The sequence below is a fragment of the Tupaia chinensis genome, unplaced genomic scaffold, assembly GCF_000334495.1.
Source record: "Tupaia chinensis unplaced genomic scaffold, TupChi_1.0 Scaffold000359_1, whole genome shotgun sequence".
Lineage (NCBI taxonomy): Eukaryota > Metazoa > Chordata > Mammalia > Scandentia > Tupaiidae > Tupaia > Tupaia belangeri.
The window spans coordinates 575,606-591,086 of NW_006159855.1; the positions used below are offsets into that span (position 1 = coordinate 575,606).

The 15,481-nt window shown below is 48.9% G+C and overlaps 1 protein-coding gene across 4 annotated transcripts in view; it reads left to right on the plus strand.

The window, feature by feature from the left end:
* Positions 1-10,633: 10,633 nt before the first annotated feature.
* ACAN (aggrecan) overlaps positions 10,634-15,481 on the plus strand; it is a 37,126-nt gene continuing 32,278 nt past the window's right edge. For all 4 annotated transcript variants that reach the window (XM_027773545.1, XM_027773544.1, XM_027773542.1 and 1 more), the window contains exons 1-3: positions 10,634-10,719; positions 13,952-14,335; positions 15,289-15,463. In XM_027773545.1, coding sequence (XP_027629346.1) covers positions 10,650-10,719; positions 13,952-14,335; positions 15,289-15,463 — 629 coding nt within the window. In that variant the 5' untranslated portion in view covers positions 10,634-10,649. The remainder of the gene's footprint in view (positions 10,720-13,951; positions 14,336-15,288; positions 15,464-15,481) is intronic.

Below are 15,481 nucleotides of genomic sequence, written 5' to 3' on the forward strand. Positions count from 1 at the left end.
CACTGTAGGGCGCGTGCGCTCGCCAGACAGACAGAGAGAGACATAGAGACAGAAAGCGAGAAATCACCCCCCAGGGGGGATGGTCACGCCGCAATCCCTTCTCCTCCATTCTCCTCTCGGGATCTTGGGCATGCACACACGCCTGGCGTGAGTTTTAAGACACCGGGTCCGAGACATGAACCGCGGTCGACTACGTGGGAGTCCAGCAACATAGCCATTACGCTAACTGCTGGTTCCCGCGGCCTACTTGTTTTTTAAGACAGTGGTGGGAAAGAAGCCAGGAGCCAGGATGTGTTTGTTAATAAATTGGGCATAACAATCAAAAATGACAAAGGACACGGGCAATAAAGGGATGGTTTCAATCCAGGGTCCCTGGGGAGTTTCCAGAAGGGGGCATTTACACAGGGTCTCAAAAAGAGCAGGAGTAGACCTGATGCTGAATAAAGACAGAATGTTCTGGAACATTCTGTGTGAGCAGACTGTGTGAGCAAAAGGGAGAGGAGAGGGCAGAGGGGCAGAGCCAGACCAGAGCTCAGGAGTGAAATAGGGCACTGTCAGGAGATAGGCCTGAGGCCACATGGACAGAGGGTGTCAGGCAGCAAGGTGACAAGTGCCTTGTGCTCAGGGAGGACACTCTCCAGCCTGGTGACATTTCCAGGGTGATTTTCTTTTCTCCCAGTTCCTCCACCTGAGCCTCCCTGCACCTGGGTTAGACTTGGACATGACCCGCACAACCTCATACCTTCCTCCCCGCACTCCCCACCCCCTCCCAGCTTCTTCCCCAGCACATGGAGGGCATGGAGGGGGGTCCTTCCTGTGTAGGCTGAGCTGCTGAAGGAGGGGGGAGATGTGACTTCTGTCTCCAGAGGTCAAAAGGGTCAAACGCTCCTCTGCAGTGCAGGGAGGTGGCGTTTAAAATCTCAGAGAACTCTGGGACCAGTTCTCCCAAGCTGCCTCCATTTCCAAGATGGGAAAGCTGAGGCTCAGGGTCAGGCAGCCAGTTTAGAAGGGGCCAAGGTTAGGACCCAGAGCCCATCCACTCGCGTCTGCCATTTTGAGTACGTGTTTGTCTCCACCCCCTAGTGTTGTCCCTACCCATTACAGGTTGTCACCACCCACTCAGCTAGTGCAGCTCCAAGGAAAAGGCTTCCCTTCCCTTCACTGGGCCTCTCTGTCATTAGCACAGAGACACCCAAGGTTAATCCTAACCCAAACCATGGCCTTGAAGGGTCTATGTGTAGCATTTCCCATTCCACTGCTAATAGCTCTTTTCCAGAGGACCCACTTAATTACCCAGAAAACATCTGTGAAATTTGATATAAGATACTTTCATGATGACAGTGAGTAATAAATTTGGGATAAGGAACTCAAAGATACAGGAAAAGAGACAGACAGAAAGAGAGAAGAAGGAAGTGAGAGGGAAGGGATAGAGGAAATATAAAAAGAATACCAGCCTCTGCAAAAGCGGTCCTCACTACTTTCCCAGAGGTGAAGCTTGCATTATGATTCCAATTAACAGACGAGAACGCTGTGCACTGAGGCCTTGCGTGGGTTCCCCAGTGTTACGGCAGAGCTAGGACTGGAGTTGTTTCCCTTCTCCCCCTTCCACTCCATCCCACCGTGTCTGTTTAAATATATGGAAAAATAGCAGCTGCAGTTGGGGTCAGTCTGGCCAGGTGTGCCCTTGGGGTGGGGTCTCTGGTCCTTCCCCTGTGATGGGTTGGAAACCCCAGGCTCAAGTGCACGTATCACCACTTTTGCACACAGATGTCAGGACAGATCTCATCCATGAGTGAGTGGCAAGGGAACAGGCCTGGCTGGGAGACTGGCCTGCAAATAAGTAATGCACTAGAGGCCAGCAGCTTGGGGGACAGGTGACTTGGGTCCTTTTAAGTCCTTCCTCTGGGACTTGAAGTCAGGGTCACAGAGCCACTCGGTCATTGATAAATTTTACCAGTGTACCGGTCCACCACATTCCGGTGTCCACTCACTCATCCCACAAGGTATTGTCAAGTATCATTTTTAAAAAAATAATGATTTATTTCATTGTATCTATTATTATTATTATTATGGTCTTTAATTTGTTATAGGTCACGTGTGTTCACCAGAGAGAGACGGGGGTGGTGGTGGTGGGGGACGGAGGAATGAGGAAACCAAGCTGCCAGATTTGGGACTTAAATCGTGTTCAGCTGTGTGGGAGTCCAACACCCTGACCACCACGCCACCTGCCGGTCCTGTCATGTATCACTTTGTTGCACATGGCAACCTGTGAGTTAACCCAGAGGATTTTTTTTTTTTTTTTTTTTTTTTTTTTTTTTTTTTTTTTTTTTTTTTTTTTTTTTTTTTTTTTTTTTTTGAGAGGTTTTTGTTCTGTAGAGCATGTGCTCGCCGGAAAGACAGAGAGAGGCAGAGACAGAAAGTGAGAATCACTCCCCCAGGGAGGATGGCCATGCCGCAATCCCTTCTCGTCTATTCTCTTCACAGAATCTTGGGCACACACACACGTACCCAGTGTGAGTTTAAGCCACTGGGTCCAGGACTCGAACTGCAGTAGACTACATGCGAGTCCAGCGACATAGCCATTATGCCATCTGCTGGTCCTGTATTTTTTTTTTTAATTTAAGACTTGATTGCCTTTTCTTTTTTTAAAAGAGACTTTATTTTGGTATAGGGCACATGCACTCGCTAGAGAGAGAAAGAGACAGAGAGAGACAGAAAACAAGAAATCACAACCTAGGAGGGATGGCCACGCCACAATCCCTTCTCCTCTACCCACCTCTCAGGATTTGGGGCACTTAATGCACACACACCCAGCATGTTTTAAGTCACCAGGCTTGGGACTTGAACCGTGGTCGTCTACATGGGAGTCCAGCAACACAGCCATTACGCATCTGCTGGTCCCATAAGGCTTGGTTTTCCATTTCAAGGAAGCCATAGTCGGTGTGGTGAGACAGAGCTGGCACATATAAAACTAAAGGAGAAAGATAAAGTGCTAAGGCAGGTGTAGAGGCATTCGTAGCTGGGACCACAGAAGCAAGGGGCAGGGCCCAAGAAGGCTGCGTGGAGGAGAAAGGAGGCCTGCAGGCTGAGGAGGGGCAAGGACGTGCATTCACGTGTCGTCACATGTTTGCTGAGTCTGCACTGATGTGGCAGCTCGGGCTGGGCCAGGGAATATGACATGGAGATGCACGTGGCCCAGCCCTCACTCAGAGCTGGCACACCTGACTTCGGCTTCAGCCTCTCTAGGGACACATGCAGGACGACACAATGAATGAAGTTAGAGGCTTCATTAGATGGACGAAGAGACGTGCACAGTATTCTTTTCCCTGCATTTTCTTTAGTTATGATTAGTTGCCTCCAGTACTGTGCTGATAAATATACTCTCAAAGGGAAAAAGAGGGGCCGGCAGGTGGTGTGGTGATTAAGGGCGCTGGACTCCCACATGGCCAACCATGGTTCGAATCCCAGACCTGGAGGCTTGCTTTCTTTCTCTCTCTCTCTCTCTCTCTCTCTCTTACTCTGTCCCTTTCTGGTCTAATTAAAATGAAATAAAGAAAGAAGGGGGAGGGAGGGAGATACAATAATTCTTTAACAAAAGAAGGACCAACAGTGACATGGTAGTTAAGGTACTGGCTTCACATATTGAGTCTTGGACCCAGTGGCTTGAAAATCACCCCAGGCCACATGTGCACGTGTGCCCAAAATCCTGACAGGAGAATGGAGAAGAAAGGATTGTGACATGGCTATCCCCACAAGTGGCAATTTCTCACTTTCCCTCTCTCTGTGTCTCTGTCTCTCTCTGGAAAGTGCGCATGCCCTGTAGCAAAATTATAAAAAGAAAAAGAAAAAATGAAAAGGCTCTCAACTCATTTGCAGTGTTTGCTGATTTCCCTGGTGTAAATTCTCCCATCATGACCAATTTCAAGCTACCAATGTGAAGTCACTGAGGATGAAATGGAAAAGGGATGCTTGAAATTGGCTCTGATGAGCACTTTACGTTGGTTCTTACATCAGACAATTCTCCTTGGAGCTCTGGGAATGGGAGACCCTGCTTGTTACTCCTCTGGGCTGTGCATGGACCATGACCTTCCCAAAGTCACGTGTTGTGCTAACACACTGTCACTCGTCAATACAGCCATGCAACATCACCAGCAAGCCATGTATCTGTAGCTGAGAAATACTGAAGGTGGAGTGGATCTCTCTGCCATGTGGGACTGTGCACCACATAGGAGCTTAATGAATGTGAACCGCCACTCCCACCCCTTTGCCCTCCAAGGCCTTGCAATGAAAGAGATGACTTTGCAGATGTTCAGTCTTCCATCCGTTCATCCATCCATCCATCCATTCATTCAGCAGCATTTCCTGATTGCCCTCTCTGTACCAGGCACTGCGCTGGGTACCAGGGAGGCAGTGGGGAGAAGACAGACGCACTGTTACCTTGTAATGCCGAGAGTATGAGGTCCAGGCCCCCTAGGACAGGGCTCTGATTCTGGCTCCATGTCCAACCAACTGTTGAGCCAATCATTTAGCCTCCATGGCCTCAGTTTTTCCACCTGTGAAACAAAGGAGATGGCCTTGATGTTCACCAAGGTCTATCCCAGCTCTGACCTTTTGTGGATCCAGGGAGGAAAGTCATAAGGGGAAGAGTTGGTTAAAGGAACCGGAAGTATCTCCAGGGAAGAGCAGATTGGACCACGGTAGATCTGTCCTGAGTCCTCCAAAAAGACAGCACAGTTTTGTGTGCCCCTGATAATGGAGCTTATAAATAGAAAATACAATGGGGGGGGCATGGGGGTTAAGGCACTGGACTCCCACATGTTTGACTGCAGTTTGAGTCTCAGACCCAGCTGTTTGAAAATCTCACCAGGCACATGTGCATGCTTGCCCAAAATCCAGAGGAGAATGGAAGAGAAGGGATTGTGGCATGGCTATTCCCCCTGGGAGGTGATTTCTTACTTTCCCTCTCTCTGTCTCTCTCTGGTGAGCACATGTACCTGTGGCAAGAACCTAAAAAAAGAAAAAAAAAAAGAAAGAAAGAAAGAAAAAGAAAGTACAATGGGGTGGGCCATTTCGACTCCACCATAGAAGACCGTGAGCACAATTAGAGTTGCCCGGCAATGGGAAGGGCCACCTAGCAGAGTAGTGAGAAGTCCCCCCGCTTTGGCCATGTACATAGAATCCCGAGCAGGGAGGTCATGACTGCAATCCCCATCGTCATCATCATCATCATCAACAGTTTTGAAGAAACCAAACAAGTCTTTTGGTCTAAACTGTGTTATATGCAAAAAGCCCCACATAGGGGCCAGCATGTGATATGATGGTTAAGGGTGCTGGACTCCCACATAGATGACCACAGTTTGAGTCCCGGATTTGATGGCTTTCTCTCTCTCTCTCCCCCTACTCCCGGTCATATTAAAATTAATTAATTAATTAAAAAGAAAAAGGCCAGTAGGATATCAAAAGACTAAAATTACAAAAAATACTGGGCCATGTGGCAGCAGGTGGCATGGTGCTAAACGAACTGGATCCCACGTGGCTGAGCAGATCGAGTCCTTGACCCGACAGCTTGAAAAAAAACACTGGGCCCGTGTGCACGTGTGCCCAAAATCCCAAGAGGAGAATGGAAGGAAAAGGATTCCAGTGTGGCCATGCCCCTGGAGAGCTGATTTCTCACATTCCCTTTCTGTCTCTCTTTGGTGAGCACACATGCCCTTTGACCAAAAAAAAAAAAAAAATTTAATTACTGGAGAAACCAGCCAGGCACATACGTGTGCTTGCCCAAACTCCCAAGAGGAGGGAGAGGTGGAGAAGAGATTGCAGTAAGACCGTCCCACATGGGAGTGGGGACTTTCTTACTTTCTCTCTTTCTGTTTCTCTCCAGTGAGTGCATTTTCCATCTGGCATGCATGCATGCATAAATAAATAAAATCTAAAACAATGCAAAGGATGCCTAAGGAAAAAAGCTAGAAGGAAAACTATCAAACCTGAACAACGATTGGGTTCAGATGGAGGGTTAGGGTGATTTTTTTCCCCTCCATTTCCCTGTTTTCCACTCATTTAGGAGTGCAGTGGTGATGTTTTTCCAAGGAAGCCGTTTTATTCTTTGTGAAAAGTCATCCAATCCAACTCCCATCCTGAAACAGGAAACCTCCCTACAACCACTAAATGCTCTTCCAATCCCCAATTTCTGGGAGGCTTACTCAGGCCTGACAACCAGGGAAGCAGGAGGGACGTGGCATTGATGGTTCCTGCCAAGTGCCAGACGTGCTAGACGCACAGTGCCTTGCCGGAGGAGGGGGAACGGGCCACCGTGGTATCGCACTTGGTCTTAGAAATAGCCGTGGGGTGAGGGGTTCCTGTATTCTTCGGCAGTAGGTGGCCAAGACTGGGACGCAGGTCTAAGGGTCTCCACTCTAAGAGTTCAGGGTGAGCAGGTGAGCTGCCCACAATATCTTGTAACCTAATGGAATCAAGGCCAAGGGCCCAGCCAGGTTGACTATTATGGGGTTGTCTAGCTAACAAGGGGGTGAAGGGGTCTCAGCTCAGTTAAGGCACCGACATGCTTACTCTCCCATCAAATCTGCTAATAATTCTCTCCTGAGAAAGCTAGTTCCTCGATGACCAGCCACCCCTGACACCCATGGATCTCACCCAGCCCTCACCCAAGCTCCCTACTCTCCTTCCTCTACCCCAGCTCTGCAGCCTCCTTGCCTCCACTTGAGTTGGTGTCCCATTGGAGAAAGGCCTCCCTATTGAAAGGGCCGTGCTTCGACTCAGGCTGGCCAAGTCAGTTCCCTCACATAAAAGACTCACTAAGTCTTGGAGACGCTTGGAACCCAGACAGAATGGAATTTTCTCCCTATTTTCTTTACAACTGAGAAAACACACACAAACACAAGAGCATATTTATTACGATATTTCTATCCCCAAGTTTGTCTTTTAAAAAAAGAAGAAATAAAATTAGTTTCTCTTGCCCGCTCCACCCTGATCCCATCCCTCCATCCCCACTGCTCCTTCTCATTCCTTCCCTTTTCCTGGTCGAGGCCAGGGAGGAAAACAGAGCCAGCCAAGCCTCACAGAGAACGGCTGCATCCCCAGACAATGTCCGGCTTGTTCAGAGAGCGAGGGAAGAAACAGAACTCCGAAAACATACACGGAACTTCCCAATGAAGGGGGATCTGAGGGAAGAACAGGCGGGCCTTGTGTCTCAACCTGAATCCCCGAGGCTCTGGGAAGAGAGGAGCCCACAAGTCTAGGCCCCTCCCCAGTGTGGAGAGGACACCTTACCCTTCCACCCTCCAGGAAGCAGCTTCTCAACATGACTCGACACCCTAGACCTGAAGGAGCACCCCACAACCTAGTGGTCTTCCAGGCCAGAACCTAGAGCCCCAGAGACGTTTTTATTTTTAAGGCAGCATCTAAGTAGAAAAATCCGTAAGGAGGGGGCCGCAGGGGGTTTGGTGGTTAAGGCATTGGACTCCCACATGGCCAGCCACAATTCGAGTCCCGGATCTGGCGGTTTGCTTTCTCACTTTCCCTCTATCTCTCTCTGGTGAGTACATGTGCCCTGTAGCAAATTAAATAATAAGAGTAATAATGATAATGATAAATGAAATTAAGTAATCATTTAAAAAAGAAAAATCCATAAGGAGATACAAGGGGCTACTTCTTTCTTTTAATTTTTTTTTTTTTTAGGAGAGGATTTTGCTATAGGGCGCGTGCGCTCGCCAGACAGACAGAGACAGACAGAGAGACAGAAAGCGAGAAATCACCCCCCAGGGGGGATGTCCATGCCGCAATCCCTTCTCCTCCATTCTCCTCTCGGGATCTTGGGCACGCACGCACACGCGCCCAGCATGAGTTTTAAGCCACCGGGTCCAGGACGTGAACTGCAGCTGACTACATAGGAGTCGAACGAAATAGCCATTACGCTAACTGCTGGTCCCAAGGGGCTACTTCTCAAACGTTCGATTTTTCTGGGCTTCCTGCAGGGTAAGGGTGACGTGGCTCACACCTTCGTCTCTATATCCCCTGCAGCACCACACAGACGGCCCTTTCATTCCTCTGGTCAACCATGCATGGAGCCTGAGTGAAGGAGAGGTGGTAGAAGGATGTCACTTGAGAACAGGCCGAAAGGGGGAGCCCATCCTGGACATGCAGCAGCCCTCTCTCAGGAGTTCCCAGGTGGAAACACCAGGGATCCCCCTGCCAGCACCCATGGGGAATGTGCACCCCATTCCCAAATTTATCCAGGCTCCAGCCAATGGTGACTGAGCCAAGAGTGACACCTACTGGGCTATCAGGCTCTGACAGAGCTGAGGAAGCCAGGGTGTTGCCTCAGCTCAGCCTGGTGACTCTCAGCCTCTGAAAGTTCCATGCTCTTTCCTTTAGCGCCAGGTCCTCCAGCCACCCCAAAGCCTCCTCCCTTTGTAATGCAAACACTTCTTAAACCAGGGCCAGCAGGTGGCATGGTGGTTAGAGTGTGGACTCACTTGTGGTTGACCATGGTTCGAGTCCCAGACCTGGCAACTTGCTTTCTCACTTGCCTTTTCTCTCTCTCTCTAGTCAAAATAAAAAATAATAACAAATAAAATTAAATAAGTAAATAAATCTTTAAAGAAAAAACTTCTTAAATTAAAAAAAAAAAAAAGTTGGGACCAGCAGATGGCATAATGGTTACGTTGCTGGAGTCTCCCATAGAGGTCCGTGGTTCAAATCCTGGACCTGGCAACTTGAAACTCATGCCAGGCATGTGTGCGTGAATGCCCAAGATCCCGAGAGGAGAATGGAAGAGAAGGGATTGTTGCATGGTCATCCTCCCGGGGAGTGATTGCTCGCTTTCTGTCTCTCTGTCTCTCCAGTGCATGCATGCACCCTATAGCAAAAATCTCTCAAAAAAAAAAAAAAAGAGAGAGAGAGAGAGATTTATAATAAGGAATTGGTTCATGCAGTAATGGAGGTTGTAAAGTACAAGATCTGCATGGTGAATTGGTAAACTGAAGACCCAAGAGAACCGATGGGTTAGTTCTAGCCCAAGTCTGAAGCTTAAGACTTGGGAACACTGATGGATAATTTTAGTTCAAAGGCCAATAGGCTCGAGAGCCAGGAAGAACTGATGTTTCAGTTCAAGTTTAAAGGACGGATAAAACCAGTCTCCTAGCTTGAAGACCATCGGGCAGGAACTCTCTTATCCAGGGGAAGGTCAGTGTTTTGTTCTTTTGAGGCCTTCAGTTGATTGGGCGAGACCCACCCATATCAGGGAGGACAATCTGCTTCACTCAGTCTAATGATTCAAAAGTTAATCATGGGACTGGCAAGTGGTGTGGTGATTAAAGCATTAGATTCCCACATGGCTGACCATGGTTTGAACCCCAAACCTGGTGGCTTGCTTTCTCACTTCTCTTTCTCTCTCTGTCTCTCTCTGGTCAAATTAAAAAAAAAAAAAAAAAGAGAGAGAGAGAGAGATTTATAATAAGGAATTGGTTCATGCAGTAATGGAGGTTGTAAAGTACAAGATCTGCATGGTGAATTGGTAAACTGAAGACCCAAGAGAACCGATGGGTTAGTTCTAGCCCAAGTCTGAAGCTTAAGACTTGGGAACACTGATGGATAATTTTAGTTCAAAGGCCAATAGGCTCGAGAGCCAGGAAGAACTGATGTTTCAGTTCAAGTTTAAAGGACGGATAAAACCAGTCTCCTAGCTTGAAGACCATCGGGCAGGAACTCTCTTATCCAGGGGAAGGTCAGTGTTTTGTTCTTTTGAGGCCTTCAGTTGATTGGGCGAGACCCACCCATATCAGGGAGGACAATCTGCTTCACTCAGTCTAATGATTCAAAAGTTAATCATGGGACTGGCAAGTGGTGTGGTGATTAAAGCATTAGATTCCCACATGGCTGACCATGGTTTGAACCCCAAACCTGGTGGCTTGCTTTCTCACTTCTCTTTCTCTCTCTGTCTCTCTCTGGTCAAATTAAATAATAATTATAAATTAAATAATTCTCTTAAAAATAAAAGTTACTTGCACCTCAGACATATCCAGAACACTAACCAGATGTCTGGGCACTCCATGACCCAGCTAAGGTGACACATAAATTTAATTCTCACAAGAATTCATTACGATGAGCATCCACTGGCTAGATTAGGTTTATCATCCTGACACCTGTAATCAAACTAAAAAATCTGTGAAGGTTTTGTGATGGAATGTTTCTTAGAAAAAAAAAATCTCACAAGGCCAGCAGGTGGCATGAAGGTTAAGAAGCTGGATCCCACATGGCCAACTCCACAGTTCGAGTCTTGGATTCAGTGGCTTGAAAAACATCAAATATGTGTGCATGGGTGCCTAGAATCCTTAGAGAAGAATGAAGGGGAAGGGCCTGTGGAGTGACCATCCCTCCCTAGGGGTGATTTCTCACGTTTCCTCTTTCTTTCTCTCTGGCGAGTATATGCACCCTATAGCAAAACTAAAAAAAAAAAAAAAAGAAAAAGAAAGAAATCACCCAAATCATATGCAACCTCCGTATGTGGAAGTAATTTCAGATCCTCGGGCATGCGGTTTATCACCTGTGTTTTATGTCATGTGACACTCCCTGACCTCACCTTACCTTGACCATCTTAATAATGCCTCCGCCTTGTCTCTTCCAGGTGAACTATGACCACTTTACTCTGGGTGGCTGTGACTCTGAGGGTCATTACTGCTGCTGTCTCAGTAGAAGTCTCAGGTGAGGCCGTCCCATGCATGTCTCAGTAGGTTCTGAAGTTCTGGGCGCTGAGTACTGAATCCTGAACCTGGAGCTGCTAGTCCCCAGATGGAATTTCTCCCTTCCGGCCTTTTCCTGGCTCTGGCTCTTTCCTTTCCATGTGAGCGTAACCACAGTGGGCCAGCAGCCTGAACACGCATGCCCAGGGGCCTCTCTCAGGAATCCCGTTCAGTCTGCTCTCTAGTACGAGCCACTGGTGTGGAGTGCTTCTGGCTGGTGCCATTGTTCTCTGTGTGGTTTCACCTAGATCTGCCACACGCCCAGCCTGGAGTAGGGGCAGGACATAGACAAGCCAAAAGAGAAGACGCTGCCACGAGTGGATGGGCTGGATCATCAGGGAAGGAAAGATAGCCTGGGGAAAAAAAAACGAATCTGATAAGTCGTTGCCTTTCTTGGCAAGCCATCCTTGGGGAGCTGCCAGCCTGGCCGCTTGTATGTGGCAGGCACTGGGTATATTTCTGATCATCAAGCCTTGAACCAAATGAACAAACCTTCCTCTGATCTCGAGATGGGCTTGGCTCCAAAGTGCAATGTATCTCCCTTAAAACCAGACAAGAGAGGTCCCTGTTCAGGGCCATGTACTTTAGAGACCCTCGATTTGGCTGTCCTCCAGCCTCAACTTTTCCCCCAGAGAGGAGGAGTCGCTAGGGCCAATGGGACATGCCTACGAGATCTGCACTCTCTCTCTAGACACGCTCTGGACCCAGGATGCCCAGACTTCTCAGTCCAAGTGCACTCAAGCTTCTTCCAGGGCCTGGGTGGATCCATTCCCCTAAGGGAGAACCAACACAGTCCCCTTTTTCTCTGGCGAGTGCATGCACCCTATAGTAAAATTTTTAAAAATTAAAAAGAAAAAAAATCACCCAAATCATACACAACCTCCTGATCTGGAAGTGATTTCAGATCTTTGAGCATGTGGTTTATCACCTGTGTTTTATGTCACATGCTGCTACCTGACCTCACTTGCCTTTAACCATCTAAATAATGCCTCTGTCCTGGCATGGTGTGCAGGAGTGGCCGCGTGCACGGGATGGGAACAGAGCTGGGACATGAAGCTGAAATAAACACAGCTTGTGTACAGACCTCCTTGCAGTGCAATCAGTTGGGGGGAGGGGGCTCAGCACCACCTCCTCACACTCAGCCACTGCATCCCAATATAGAACGCTAAAGAATTCAAGAATTGGGGCTGGCCGGTGGCATGGTGGTTAAGGTGCTAGACTCTCACATGACCGACCACTATTTGAATCCTGCACCTGGTGGCTTTCTCTCTCTCTCTCTCTCTCATCAAATTTTTAAAATTATAAAAAATAAATAAAATTAAGTAAGTAATTCTTTTTAAAAAAAAAAATCTAAGAATTCTAAATTAGACTCTGGCTTTTCAGGTCATTTTGGAAGGCATCATTTTCAAATAAAAAGCTAGAACATACTCTGTTTCAGTCTGTTGGCCTGATGGATAACTCGTGGCTGTACATACCTGTAGCCTATGGGTTGCCTTTTGTACTGTGGCTCTGGGACCCACAGATATCTTGTCTTTGTCATTGAGGCCACACAGGCCAACAAGCTTACTAGGGTTTGGGGGAACTTTAAAAACTGCTGAGCTGGGGAACCAGCAGATGGCCTAGCGGTTACACCACTGGACTCCCAGATAGTTGACTACAGTTTGAGTCCTGGACCTGGCAACTTAAAACTCACACTGGGCGTGTGTGTGTGTGTGTGTGTCCAAAGTCCCAAGAGGAGAATGGAGGAGAAGGGACTGTGGCATGGACATCGCCCCTAAGGGATGATTTCTTGCTTTCTGTCTGTCTCTCTGGAGAGCACACGTGCCCTATAGCAAAAATCTCCAAAATAATGGAAAAAAAAAAAAAAAAACTGGTGAGCCGGGCACTGTAGTCACGTTCAGCTTTCCCCTGAGAGCCACCATGGATGGACCCAAGGTGTGTCAGGTGATGCTAGGGCTGGGCGCTCAGGGAGAGGTTTGTGGAAGGGCCTGGTGGAGACGATCCAGCACATTCAAGGTCTGAGACTGGCCTCCAGACATTCCTGGCTCCCCTTTCTTTGCCCTGTTGTGTATCTACCACCCACAAATATCTGCAACATTTTTATTCCCACCTGTAGGTGCTCCTGAAAGGAAGCGTTCCATAAATGTATGACTCACCATGAAAGGTGCTCTGTTTTAGAAAGCTGCTCCTTTCCCATTCAGGCAGACCTGCTCCTTGTTACAGGATTTGGTAAAATAGGCAGCATCTTCCCTCTTAATACTCTCTATGATTCATGTGGATCCCAGCCCTCACCCAACCCCTACCCTTCGTCTGACTCCTTGCAGACTAAAATGTGTGATTTTCTCTAACATTTCTCCACCTAGATCCCTCCCAACTCCCAGACAGAAGAAGGGAGTAATTTACCCGCATGCGCAGCAAGCTACCACCCAGCACAGATCTCCCTGAACGGGACACACCTTTATAGTTTTGTGCCTTAGCTTGAAAAGTTGTATGGATTTTGTTGTTGCTGTCATTCTTTGTTTATGCCATAGGGCGTGTTCGCTCGCTTGAGAGAGACAGAGACAGTGAGAAGGAAAGCGAGAAATCACCTCTTAGGGGGGATGACCACACTGCAATCCCTTTCCTTCCATTCTCTTCCTGGGATTTTGGGCATGCATGCACGCTCACACGCCCAGGTCCAGGACTTGAAACACGGTCAGCCATGGGAGAGTCCAGCGCCTCAATCACTAAGCATGCACAAGCTCAGGGTGTTCAGGGAAGTCTCTGGATGCAAATCTGGAACCTTCTCATGTGGACAGCTTTGCAGGGACTTCACGTTACTGCTGCACCACTGTCTGACCCCCAAACAAGTTTTTGAGACAAGCTGTCACTCTAAGCAAATGTTTATACTGTGGTTTGGTGTTCCCTGGGGTACCCCCGTTTGAGAAACAGAGAGGTGGCCTAGACTCTGAGGTTTCCTCTGCCCTCATCTGGAACCCTTTACCCGTTCCATAGTTTCTGTCTTGAGGTGCAGAGCCCTGAGGTTTTGTGGAATGCTGCTCTGGAGAAATGTTGGACAGCTTCCTGGCAATTTCCATGTGACACAGGAGTATCCCCCAATGGGCTCAAACACCCTCACTGGATCCAGGTCTTTTGGGGGTGCTGGGTGGTCCTCTGAGTCACTAACAGGTCTGTCTTCCACCTCCACCACACAGATCATGACAACTCCCTGAGTGTGAGCATCCCCCAGCCGTCCCCCCTGAAAGTCCTCCTGGGGACCTCCCTCACCATCCCCTGCTATTTCATCGACCCCATGCACCCTGTGACCACCGCCCCCTCCACCGCGCCCCTCACCCCGAGAATCAAGTGGAGCCGCATTTCCAAGGAGAAGGAGGTGGTACTGCTGGTGGCCACGGAAGGGCAAGTGAGGGTCAACAGTGCCTACCAGGACAAGGTCTCGCTGCCCAACTACCCGGCCATCCCCAGTGACGCCTCCTTGGAGATCCAGAGCCTGCGCTCCAATGACTCTGGGATCTATCGCTGCGAGGTGATGCATGGCATTGAGGACAGCAAGGCCACCTTGGAGGTCGTGGTGAAAGGTGAGAGCCTCCCACGGGGGACCCTGCTTCACCTGCAGAAAGAACCAGAATATCCTCACCAGTGCAGATCAGGGCAGGCTGGCTTTCCAACTCCCCCATGTCCCTCAGTCAAGTCCCTTACCTTCAGCTCCTTCCCCTGCCACATGGAGCTGGTAATGCCATTCTCTCTAGACAGTGGGGGATTGGGGATTAAACACTTTCTGGTCCTGGTTGCAGGCAAATGATGGTTTGTGCTTTGCAAGAATCCTACGATTTGCTGGGCTTTGTGATCATGTCCATTCTGCAGACAGGCCAACCGAGGTTGAGTGACTTGCCTGAAGTCACCCTGGAAATGCATCAAAGCAAGCTCCTGGCATTTGATCCAAGAGTTTTGTCCTGCCCCCTCCTCCACCCATTTACACTCACTTCCAGAAACCAAAGATAGGGCTGAAGACTCCCTGGTCTCCTCTCTCCCTGTGGTTCAAGGAGAACAGTTAGGTCCTCAGTCGGCTTTGGGACTTTGGTCTGCACCAGCTTTTTCCCAAGGAAGACACAGTGGGAGGTGCTGCAAAAGTTCACTTCTGTGTCCCTTCACCAGGGCTCCCACTAGGATGTCCTTGGGCTGAGGGTACATGGGGCTCTGAGTGTCTCTCAAAAGCAATATGAGGTCCTATAATGACAAGAAAAGAAAAGATAAGAAAGCAAATTTTAGCTTAATCTGAAGAACATTCTTGTTATCAGAATTAACTTAAGTATTCAAAATGGAATGCCTTGAGTAGTAGTGAGTTCCCCATTACCAGGGGTCTTCCAGCAAAGTCACAGGGCCCACGTGCAAGCATGGAGAGGGGTTCCATGTGTCAGCCCGGCCCAGTTAGTTCCTAAGGCCCCTCGGGCTGTTGCTGCCATTGTGCTGGGCGTCATGATCGGAGCCTATGCCTGACCTACTGTCCCGCCCGCGCCCGCGTGTCTCGCAGGTATCGTGTTCCATTACAGAGCCATCTCCACGCGCTACACCCTGGACTTCGACAGGGCGCAGCGGGCCTGCCTGCAGAACAGCGCCATCATCGCCTCCCCCGAGCAGCTGCAGGCCGCCTACGAGGACGGCTTCCACCAGTGTGATGCCGGTTGGCTGTCCGACCAGACTGTCCGGTGAGACCCCAGCTGCCA